This window comes from Lissotriton helveticus, chromosome 8 (assembly GCF_964261635.1).
Source record: "Lissotriton helveticus chromosome 8, aLisHel1.1, whole genome shotgun sequence".
NCBI classification, from domain to species: Eukaryota; Metazoa; Chordata; class Amphibia; order Caudata; family Salamandridae; genus Lissotriton; species Lissotriton helveticus.
In genome coordinates, this window is record NC_136069.1 from 853542796 (window position 1) to 853555525 (window position 12730).

Genomic DNA, 12730 nt, shown 5'->3' on the forward strand with positions numbered 1-12730 from the left:
CATCTCTTCAAGGAGAGAGGTGTCTGGGCCACACCGTGGTGAAATGAATTTTCTTTCCATTATTCCAAACGTGTGTGATCATAAGAGGCATATGTTATTTTTGTATGACTACATGATTCATTCTTCACCTTGAATATATTGTATGCATTCATTTGTTGGCAGGGTGTCGTTCTCACAGGAAGTGCCTGGCGTGCTCGTTAACTGTGGGAGGGATGCAGAAAAGCAAGCAATTGACGAAAGCTCAATATATAACGAGTAGAAGAGGGATGGGAAGTGTGCAGTTGACATTGAAGAAATATTTTCTCTACCACCTAAAATGCATTCCGAAGTGTTTGCTTTATTGTTGGCATAAAGATGTTTAACAGATTGGCACTTTTTATCGGCAATGCAATTGGTGAAGCTAAAATGTATGATATTGGTTTGGAATTTGAAGCTTTTAACAAATTACTGTGGGGTGGACTTATATATCAGTGGATGGAGTAATTACTGTCACCATAGCGGAGTACAGTACTCCTGCCATGAAGAGGGTACTCTACTTGCGGAAATCTATTTTATTTTCAGGAATCGCTGTCAACATGACGGAGCTGTACAACAATCTTACATTTTTTGTTTTCAAAAAGAAAATCCCAAAGTGAGCTTTTCTTTTTGAAGAAAAAAAACAACAAAAAAAACCCTCATCATGGAATGCTCACCTCACCATGAGAGATTCCTCCCATTGTGAGGTGGGCATTGAGCATTTTTCAATCCCCCTTACCATTAGTTTTTCCCTGGCGGTGATGGGCATTGAAAATCGGATGTATGTCTGGCAATCTAATTTTGGTATGGGGGCATATACCTAAAGCTCCGTTGGGCAGTCATAGGGGTTTGGCCACTGTGGAGATGAAGTAGTCTCCACTTTCGTCAAACCTGTTGTCCACACATCTCTAAAGCAGGCCGACAGACCATAATGTTGGTGGAAAGGCAAATCCATCGTCGTTACAATAGATTTTTATCTCCATCAACTAAAATCAGGCCCTAATGCAGTGTGTTTTCAAATTCTCTGCCTTTATTTTTATGTAACCCGACATTAGTCACGTAATAAAATGGTTCAATTCCACTAAAACAGGTGCCATATTTTTGTTTTCTCTTTAGAACCAACCATGTGGATTGGCTATGTTAAGCTAACTTCACAATATATAATAAGTCAATCTAGACTTGTTTTTATAAAAGAGGATGATCGAAGATGACACTGAAAAATGTCAACATTTGGAAATCTGACATTCAGCCCTATACGCTCTAAATGTAATAGTCTGAGGATAACATGATGTACTCTGACGCAATGATGCCTACTTATTTGGGGTTGAGTGAAATGATTGATTTCTTCCCTCTTTCAGGGAAATGTTGCCTGAAAGTGCCCTAATGACATGTTAATCTGAACCATGAAAAACCTGAAGAAAATTAAACTACAGAATTTGAACTTTCCATCCCACAAAATATCACCTCAAATCTATAATTATTTTTACCAAACATGCCTAACATTTTATGTTGCACAAAATCTGGTTAGAACAGTTGAAAAAACAGGCTACTTTCTAAAAGTTAAATTGTATTTGGACTTCGAAAAAACGAATTATCATCAATTAAAATGGTGTTAAAGGTCTGTAGGAGTTGGTCAAGAGTTAGACATATAAATTAAGTAGTAACACTACTTTTGTAACACTGAATAACGTTTTGGAATGAACGAAGAACCTTACCCTTAAGACTCCTCACCCACCCGAAGTGAATTGTACTTGATTTCACTGAACAAAAAAAGTAAATACTGCAGCTCGGGGCGTTAGTGATTAAACTCCAGTGTGAACAAAGATAATGGAGTTATGAAATTCAAATGTGATATGGGAGAATATGTTTCAGTGGTTATCAATATTGCCTGGAAGGGACATTATTGCCTACAATTGAAGTTTATAATTCTTTAATAAGAAGAATAGCAGACTGTTCCTAGAGAATTCATGGATTGAAGCTCTTTGCTCGCATTTTATATTTCACAAATGGTTTACTCTTTCTTTTTCAGATTGAATCCCGGAAGCGGCTTGCTAAGACTGTGCTGGTATTCGTGGGCCTCTTTGCTTTCTGCTGGCTTCCTAACCATGTCATCTATCTGTACCGGTCCTACCACTACTCCGAGGTGGACACCTCTGTGTTACACTTTGTGACCAGTATCTGCGCTAGGATCCTCGCCTTTACCAACTCCTGCGTAAACCCTTTCGCCCTCTACATGCTCAGCAAGAGCTTCAGAAAACAGTTCAATAACCAACTCTTTTGCTGCAGGACCCGCATTCTCATGCGATCACAAAGCATGGGGAGAAGCACCACCCGGATGACTTCCGTCAAGAGCACCAACCACTCAGTGGCCAGCTTTAGCCTAATCAATGGGAAGCATATGTGTCAGGAAGGCTGTGCTTAAATTTCAAAAGAGTTGCAAAAGAATTCATGTCACTTTGACATTTGTTGCCACTAGAGCATGCCCTATGCTATGGGAAAGGTAAGCTAAAGAATTCGAATCTATGGACGATCATGGACAGCGTACAGAGGTATGACTCATGTATATGGGCTGGTGAGATTCATATTTTGGAAATCTGTGGAACTTAATGGATCAATCCTCCAAAGAGCAATGGACAGGCCATTTGTTGGTTTCCAAGTAAGGATAGAACATGGTATTCCAAGAAGAATTGATTGCAAAATATAAATATGCAGTAGAGTATTTAAGAGAAATGTGAAGTATTTATGTCTATTTTTATTGACTACAATATTTATTCATCGTGTTAAATTGATGTAATGTACCACAGAGTAATGTTTACTCAGGGACCTTGGTTCCTTGATTTGAGCAGTGCCATGTGAATGAGGTAGCAGAAAGGAATTTACCTAAATCCTGTGTGTAATTTTGCAGTGTACAGACAATCCAAAGGAGAGTAACTCCTGACTGTATTATTTGTAAACAAGATTCAAGCAGCTGTTTTATCTTCAATTATGAAATCCAGTATGCTCCAAGAATGTACTATTTACCACTGCTTTATTTATGTGCTGTTAAAAAAGTATTCTGGGCCACGATTACACAATGTGTGCACTGCCCTGGGCTGTGCCAATCACCCCTTTCACAAAGTGTGTCTGGAACATATCAGGGCTGTGTACCCTCTTAGGATGAATGTACTGTCTGGAGGGAACTCATTCAGGGAAAGAAAGATCAGCTACTTCCAAGCCGCTCCATGTTTCGCAGTGCAAGCAGCAACCACCGGCACTTTTAATAGGGGGCAGATATGTGGGAAATTTCTGGGAGTTCCATGTGAGTCCCTTTTTCTCTCCAGAGGGCTGCCTCAGGCAGTGAATTAAAAATAACCACCTTTTTGTGGTGCACTATGAGTGTTACTCCTGAGGGCATGTTTGCCGCTAAGCACACATCCGTAATAGAGTGCTGACACACAGGCGAAGTGATTTCCTCATTTGCATTGAGCCATGCCTCAAGCCGAAGAGAGTGCCCTCTCCAAGACAGTCAGCACTACCAGAATTACAGAAGGTTCCACAAAACTGAAATACAATAGTGCCCTGGGGTGAAGAAAGCAGGCAAACATGCCAGTTGTGCCCCCCCGGGGCACTATAAATAATAGGGCATTTGATATTCTAAATCTAGAGTGGGTAGAAACTATATTTGCACGGGCATGAAAGAAACAAACTGACTCACTACATGAAACTGGCTATTGCCAGCCCTCATAACTCCTACCTGGTGCATTGCCACATGTGATACTCTTTGCACAATGCCAACCTGGGTAAACTGTAGAATGTAGCTGTGGAAGGAAACTAATGCTGTGCGATCCAGTGTGTTCATAAATCTGAGAGAATGACTGATTATATCACTCATTAAAATTATTTCCTATTGTAAAATGGGATTCAAAACTACTTTCGGCTCTGATGGGGTGATAATTCATAAGAAATATAACCAGATTATCTGGGTAACTCCATGTGAATGCTTGGTTGGTTGGTGCTACCATTCAAATACATGGATTTAAGGGGATAAAATGCGTCTCTATCTTGCAAATATGGAACACATGTATCCGTTGTTAGGGACTGTATGAATGTGATCTGAGTTCCTCGTCCCTGAAAGGGAAATCAAAATATCTGTGACCCTTTTGTATCCCTACACGATCAAAAATGTGAACAACCTTTACAACAAAACTTTTACAACGCACTACCTTTACAACGCAACTTTTACAACGCAAACTATTACAACGCATTGCTCTGGGGGGCGCTCTAGGATAGGGAATAGGTTAATTTACTATCCAATAACCTTCCCTAGTGTCCACGGGGACTGGAGTTGGAATAGTAAATTAAACTATTCACTATCCAGCACCCCAAAGCACTATGCGTTGTAATGGACTGCGTTGTAATACTTACGTTGTAAAGGCATGCGATGTAAATGCATGCATTGTAATGTCATACATCCGATCACAAAGCAAAAGCTTGGCACATAAATTAACTTTCATTCTGTTCCTAAGCAGAAAGGTTGACCTTCCCAAATCTGAAAATAAACCATTTAGCATTTACGAATTTCTGACTATTGAACGAATGCTATTTGAGTGATGCAACAGGTGATGGAGGCACAATGTTGTGATTGTGAAGTGCGTCTCAAATGCATAGCACACATGAACGGTGCAGTGGCATACCAAGGGTACCATGGACCCCATCTAAGCACAGAAAATGTCTCACAGGCCCTGGGTTGGGTACTAAAAGGAGGCTCCAACCAGGGAGCAGTGGGCCCCTCAAGGCGCTGGCTCCGGGTGCCACGGCACCTGCTGCACAATTATTAACTACATCCCTGGGAGCATGGTTGGTAGGGTAATATTTGTGTGTTCACAAGTGCACTTTGTAACAGCACCAATTATTCTTTATGCAAAATTTGCATTAGAGTCAAGAACTCCAGCTCGAATAATTGCAGGAGATGTAAGCAGCCTCTGTGCAAATTCTACAGATGTCCAGGAGTTTTTGCATACATGTCCTTAAAAATATTCAAAGATTATTGTTGTAGCTCCAATATGGAATGGTCATCTAAAATAAAGTGATGATCCTCATTCCTATTTTATATGCTTCATTTTGGTAGTTGGGGATGTTGTAGTGCTAACCAAAACAAAATACATACCATAAGTAGAAAGAAAACGGAGTTGTAATAATTATTGTGGCTTTCCTTCAATAGTAACATCATAAAATACACAAAGCCCAATGTTTTAGAACTTAAGCCCCGGATTTACTATCATTCATGCCACACAGCACCAGATGTACGTTGTTACAACGCATGCTTTTACCACGCATGCCGTTACAACGCACGTTTTACAACACAAGCCATTACAACGCATTGCTTTGGGGGGTGCTGGATAGTGAATAGTTTAATTTACTATTCCAACTCCAGTCCTCGTGGATAGTAGGGAAGGTGTTGGATAGTAAATTAAACTATTACTTATCCTAGAGCCCCCCCCCAGTGCAATGCTTTGTAATGGTTTTCATTGTAAAACCTGCGTTGTAAAAGCACTGCGTGGTAAAAGTTGCATGGTAAAGGATGTTTCGCCACAGCACCATATTGCCGAAATGAGAAAAATTTGTGCTGCACAAGTTAGAAAGAGTCACACATCACTGATGTCACCAGCCATGTTTAAGCAAAACAAGCTGTTTTAGTGTGATATTAGGTGTTGTGTTAGGGTGCATATATGGCTCAGGGGCGCCTGGCTTGCGATTTGCCCTCGAGGTAAAGCCTCCAGTACAAATTATAATGTGAAAACCACAGAGAGGTGAACCTTGAAAGCTGTGTGATTTCCCCCAGTTGCCTATCTTACATGTAGGAACATCATTAAATATTCTGTTACCCATTGTTTGCATCTGGTTTCCTTTTGAAATAGGATTGGATGCAAAGACTATTTTAATTAATTTGCTTTGCATTAAAACCTTTGGCTGTTTGAATTTTTCACACTCCTTTATGCCCTCTATCCATTAACGAATGGGCGTTTGGCACTTCTCGATACAAAGTAAGGTGCATGTTTATGAAAGAGTTGTGTCACCCTTGAGCCACGCAGAAGGAAGCAACAGCGACGCAACTCTTACGTTCGATTCATCAAGCCACACAATGCCATCATGCGAGGCCTTGTGTGGCTTGATAAATCTAGAGTAACATAGCGCAGCACCAATCGCTGAGTTGCGTTATTCTGCTCCAAGGAGTCATTCCCTGGGTGGAGCATGCTTGTTCCCATGCATCTACTCATGGTTTTTGGTGTATTCCTAGATTTACGATTAGTGGTAGACCTGGGAATGTGTCAAAATGCTACTCCTCCCAGGTGAGGCGTAGCAATGAAAAATATCTTTATTTCTCCTTGTTACTTCCTCTTTCTATGTGTGCTGCAAAAAATGCCCCAGGTGATTGTTTTTGTGTGGGCACCTTTGTTACAACGCAGGAACCCTTGCACCACTGTGTAAAGGTGCTTGCATTGGTGTTAGGCAGCAAATTGCGCTCCAGTGCTGGTAAATGACATGAAAAGTACAGTACAGCCATGTTGCCTTTTCCCTATCACTCTGTGTAGCACAACAAGGTGACTTGCTGTGCTGCATGGTTATTTGTTAAATATGCTTCTAGGTGTGGAGCTGCACTCGAACTATGTTTTGGTGCAAAATAGCTTTCAATAAAAAAAGTATGTGCCTTCACAAACATGGCAAATGAAGGCTTGAATAATTTTGCCAGAAATATTAGGTACAATATATGTCATTTTGAAGTTGCAAAATACTGTAAAAAAGTGTTACTTTTTCAGCAGCTTTTTCCACTCAACACATTATTTTGCCACAATTTCCATTCAGTCTGCTCATTTTGCAATAGAGTGCTATTTTTCGAGTTTAGCAAATAGTTTCTGATCTTTATTGACCATCTCTTATTTGATTCCATGAAGTGAAGCCAGGAGGTATTCCTTTCAAGTTAATACAACTACCTCCTAATAACATGGTGCCAGGCGTTCAGTGCTTTACACGTCCTGGTTATTTTGTCATTTTCATTTAGAGGAGCACTTTGGTTTGTCAGCTTATATCTGCCATTACTCGTTTAGAGAAGAAGCATGGGTTACCAAAAGTGATTTTGGTTTTGTTGTGATATGTGATAATGCAACCAGAACAGGAAGAAGACCAATCTGCCATATGAAAAGTGGCTGAATGACGTGATAGACAGGATATTACGTTGAAGACAATTTCAACTATGAAATTGGGCAACCAAAGACTATCAAGCTCACCTACACAAATGCGTAAACAGACAATTGCAAGATGGAACTGGATTTCTCCTCATTGCACTATTTGCACAGATTTTAACTTTTGTGCAAAAATTGGGGTTGTTGTGGTTTCTGCATCACTGACCCAAGTAAGATGATAAAAAACAAATAAAATAGTTGTTATCACTAACAAAATGCTCTTGATAATTGCCCTTAGTGAAAAGGTGCATGATGGTTACCTTGTGCTGCTTTCTGCTTTCATCCACTTAATTCTTAATCAGGAGCTAAAACATTGCACAATTGAAATATCCACTACGGGGTTCTATTTTCAGATTCATCTCTGAGGTCTAGAGGACTTCCACAATGGGGTATCAATAGGGTAAGTGTCTTCATTTGTCAAGTATTCTTCATTATCGCGACAGTTAGAAATGGGGGTTGCTAGTTGGTAATGGTTTGCACCGTTGTCCAAGTAGGACCCTTCTTCCTAGTCAGGGTAAGGGGGATACACTTCTAAAATACCCTGTGCTCGCCCCGTTGGTAGCTTGGCACGAGCAGAAAGGCTTATCTCAGAGGCAGTGTGTAAAGCCTTTGTGCACACATAAAGTAATACTGTGAAAACACTGCAAATGGACACCACACCAGTTTAGAAAAATAAGTAATCCTAATCTAAACCAAACAAGACCAAAATGACAAAAATCCACAAAACAGTAATCAATATATGAATTTTAAAAGGTAAAAATATTTCTGTTCAAAGAAAATGTGGGATGCTACACTTTTACACAAAGTACCTTGAATGCCCCGAAAAACACAAGCAAAAAGGGTCGCAGGGAAGGTGATACGTTGATTCCTTACACTCAGGGAAGGTGATACGTCAGTTCCTTACTCTGGGGGAGGTGATGCATCGGTTCCTTACTGCTGCATAGGGGAGGTGATGAGTTGGTTCCTTACCGGAGAGGAGGTGATGCGTTGGTTTCTAACTGCATGGGGAGGTGATATGTCGGGTTCTTACTACGTCCCCCAACAATGCAATAGACTTGACGCTTCGATGCAATGCGTGACGATCCTGTTCGATGCATTGGCTCTTCCCCAACCGGGTCTGCATCAGAATCGGTGCGGCGATCTCGGACGTCAGAGATCGGTGCACAGTATTCGTCGCACAGCAGACTCTTCAGCCGCTAGCAGGTACTGCGTTGATTCTTCAGCGGCAGTGAAGCAGCGGAAAATTCTTCTTGCACCGCTGCAATGCTCAGAAACTCTCATCTCCCGTTATTAAATGTCAGAGCACCAAATACCAAGGTTGCGCAGTCTTCAAACCACATCATGCCTCTTTTATACACTGTCAGACACTCCCTGCCCCTTCAACTCACTGTTGCAGGTGCCTTACTTCTTCCTTTGAGACGATTCTTTCATCCTTCTCTTCCTACTTCTTCCCCTTTGTGTGTTTTTCGCTCTCTTGCTCTCAGGTAATGTCCAGTCAGGAAAAATAAGAACCAGTCCCCAAAAATGAGTGCCATTGGCCCCGACCTGCAATCACGGCTGAAATTAAGCACGGTTTCCATGTTTCTGTTGTTTTCTGTCTGCACTTACTCATGGAGTTAGTAAGTTTTGCCTGGATGTGCAGCTGTCTTCACCAGCAGCTGCACACTGGCGAAGATTATTTCTTTATCTTTACCTTGGAGAGACATGTGATAAACAAAATCGCAATCCATATGCAGGTTCAAAGGTCTTCCTACAATCTAAAATCTGCTCTTTTAAAAAATAATGTTGCCATGAGCAGTTATCTCTTTTCAGTTACAGATGAGGTGTTAAGTCACTCCTCCCAGAAGAAGTGTTCTTTAAACCAAATTGTTAACACCACGAACCTGCTTAATATTTCTAACAGTGTTGTTATAAATAAACAAGGTATGCCATTAAGGTGCCAGAAACAACTGCAACAGATTAGGGGTTCTAAAACAAGAAAAAAAAATATTTGTAAAATTGCCAAGATCTGAGTCTGTTGTTTAATTTCAGGCAAGAAGATGGACTCTGAGATCGATTTTCGCAGAAATGTATTCACAGGAGCAAATCCCTCGCAATATTTTTGCCCATCGAAAAATGCCTGATTAATGCCTGATTAAAAAAAGTGGCTGAATGACGTGATAGACAGGATATTACGTTGAAGACAATTTCAACTATGAAATTGGGCAACCAAAGACTATCAAGCTCACCTACACAAATGCGTAAACAGACAATTGCAAGATGGAACTGGATTTCTCCTCATTGCACTATTTGCACAGATTTTAACTTTTGTGCAAAAATTGGGGTTGTTGTGGTTTCTGCATCACTGACCCAAGTAAGATGATAAAAAACAAATAAAATAGTTGTTATCACTAACAAAATGCTCTTGATAATTGCCCTTAGTGAAAAGGTGCATGATGGTTACCTTGTGCTGCTTTCTGCTTTCATCCACTTAATTCTTAATCAGGAGCTAAAACATTGCACAATTGAAATATCCACTACGGGGTTCTATTTTCAGATTCATCTCTGAGGTCTAGAGGACTTCCACAATGGGGTATCAATAGGGTAAGTGTCTTCATTTGTCAAGTATTCTTCATTATCGCGACAGTTAGAAATGGGGGTTGCTAGTTGGTAATGGTTTGCACCGTTGTCCAAGTAGGACCCTTCTTCCTAGTCAGGGTAAGGGGGATACACTTCTAAAATACCCTGTGCTCGCCCCGTTGGTAGCTTGGCACGAGCAGAAAGGCTTATCTCAGAGGCAGTGTGTAAAGCCTTTGTGCACACATAAAGTAATACTGTGAAAACACTGCAAATGGACACCACACCAGTTTAGAAAAATAAGTAATCCTAATCTAAACCAAACAAGACCAAAATGACAAAAATCCACAAAACAGTAATCAATATATGAATTTTAAAAGGTAAAAATATTTCTGTTCAAAGAAAATGTGGGATGCTACACTTTTACACAAAGTACCTTGAATGCCCCGAAAAACACAAGCAAAAAGGGTCGCAGGGAAGGTGATACGTTGATTCCTTACACTCAGGGAAGGTGATACGTCAGTTCCTTACTCTGGGGGAGGTGATGCATCGGTTCCTTACTGCTGCATAGGGGAGGTGATGAGTTGGTTCCTTACCGGAGAGGAGGTGATGCGTTGGTTTCTAACTGCATGGGGAGGTGATATGTCGGGTTCTTACTACGTCCCCCAACAATGCAATAGACTTGACGCTTCGATGCAATGCGTGATGATCCTGTTCGATGCATTGGCTCTTCCCCAACCGGGTCTGCATCAGAATCGGTGCGGCGATCTCGGACGTCAGAGATCGGTGCACAGTATTCGTCGCACAGCAGACTCTTCAGCCGCTAGCAGGTACTGCGTTGATTCTTCAGCGGCAGTGAAGCAGCGGAAAATTCTTCTTGCACCGCTGCAATGCTCAGAAACTCTCATCTCCCGTTATTAAATGTCAGAGCACCAAATACCAAGGTTGCGCAGTCTTCAAACCACATCATGCCTCTTTTATACACTGTCAGACACTCCCTGCCCCTTCAACTCACTGTTGCAGGTGCCTTACTTCTTCCTTTGAGACGATTCTTTCATCCTTCTCTTCCTACTTCTTCCCCTTTGTGTGTTTTTCGCTCTCTTGCTCTCAGGTAATGTCCAGTCAGGAAAAATAAGAACCAGTCCCCAAAAATGAGTGCCATTGGCCCCGACCTGCAATCACGGCTGAAATTAAGCACGGTTTCCATGTTTCTGTTGTTTTCTGTCTGCACTTACTCATGGAGTTAGTAAGTTTTGCCTGGATGTGCAGCTGTCTTCACCAGCAGCTGCACACTGGCGAAGATTATTTCTTTATCTTTACCTTGGAGAGACATGTGATAAACAAAATCGCAATCCATATGCAGGTTCAAAGGTCTTCCTACAATCTAAAATCTGCTCTTTTAAAAAATAATGTTGCCATGAGCAGTTATCTCTTTTCAGTTACAGATGAGGTGTTAAGTCACTCCTCCCAGAAGAAGTGTTCTTTAAACCAAATTGTTAACACCACGAACCTGCTTAATATTTCTAACAGTGTTGTTATAAATAAACAAGGTATGCCATTAAGGTGCCAGAAACAACTGCAACAGATTAGGGGTTCTAAAACAAGAAAAAAAAATATTTGTAAAATTGCCAAGATCTGAGTCTGTTGTTTAATTTCAGGCAAGAAGATGGACTCTGAGATCGATTTTCGCAGAAATGTATTCACAGGAGCAAATCCCTCGCAATATTTTTGCCCATCGAAAAATGCCTGATTAATTATACGTAATCATTACTCAAGTTCTAGTCTCCTTCTTCACAGTCTATTGAAATAGACAAAGCCTATTTCGTAAGGACTGGAACGAGGAAGACAGACAAGTAGATACTTTGCATGAGTTTGTGCCATAGACCATGTTGTGTTTAATTGCAAGTCTTTGTGCCTTACTTCCAGTTCACAAAACTTAATGAAGCCAATCAGAGCAACGAGTCTTTTACCTAATACCTTATCATTTAAAAAAAGCTTACTGAAGGTTGTGAGTATTAATGAAAGCAAGCACGTATACTCCACAGTGGAAATCTCCAGCACCATAGAAGCTGGAAGTAGATCACATCATGAGGGGACTCTGAATTCCGATGGAGCCGGTGATCGCAGTTAGTGACCCACCACACTTTTGAGATCCTTTGAAATCTATTGTCTTTCACCAGAACAAAACTCTGGGTGGAAGTCTGGGGCAATATGAGTAAATGGGGAGAGAATCGTACTCAAATTACTAATGTCAACCAGTCCTTCCTACATTTTTAATGGATCTTCAGGGTCCAACATGCAATGGCTCAGATTTTCTCAGACCCTGGAGTAACGGATGACCCTGGTATCGATAAGTTCTGCAGAGGGGAAATACCAGCCCATATCCTAGCCATTCTGAATATAATAGGATAATGGGATATATGAATAATAGGAGGGGATTCATTTGGTCACAGATGGCATGTGATGAGTGGCGCACCCATTTCCCCTTCTGCATACATGTGGAACACTCCATTTAAACCCAATAACCACTCTTGTGGCTCTGTTTTGTCAACTCCTTTACTCGATGTCCTACCCCTGCCCTCATTTTCAATTTAGGTTTACTGCCCATCCCTTCTCTTTTATGCTGTTTTGTTTGCATCGGCCTCGCTGTATGTCATTTTTTATGAGTGTTTTTCTGGGTTTCGGTGCTGCCCTACCATCTTTTCAGTATTTTACTTCCGGCCTGAGGGTTGTGCTGTTGATATAATTAGCTCTAACACACACAATAGTATTGCACAGCATAAGCAGACATCCCTGTTTGTCACAATATATCTGTGTAACTCATCCAGGGATCATACTTGCCAGATTATATATTTTGCTACATCACCCATCAGCAGATCACCAATAACCTCAAAGGTCAAATGGTCCCTACGTAGATCATTCTTTAGGAAATGATAACT

At 41.0% G+C, this 12730-nt stretch overlaps 1 protein-coding gene across 1 annotated transcript in view; it reads left to right on the forward strand.

Annotated features, from left to right (window-relative positions):
* GRPR (gastrin releasing peptide receptor) overlaps nt 1-3550 on the forward strand; it is a 444797-nt gene extending 441247 nt beyond the window's left edge. The window contains exon 3 of the mRNA XM_078656075.1: nt 2045-3550. Coding sequence (XP_078512201.1) covers nt 2045-2437 — 393 coding nt within the window. The 3' untranslated portion in view covers nt 2438-3550. The remainder of the gene's footprint in view (nt 1-2044) is intronic.
* Nucleotides 3551-12730: the final 9180 nt, after the last annotated feature.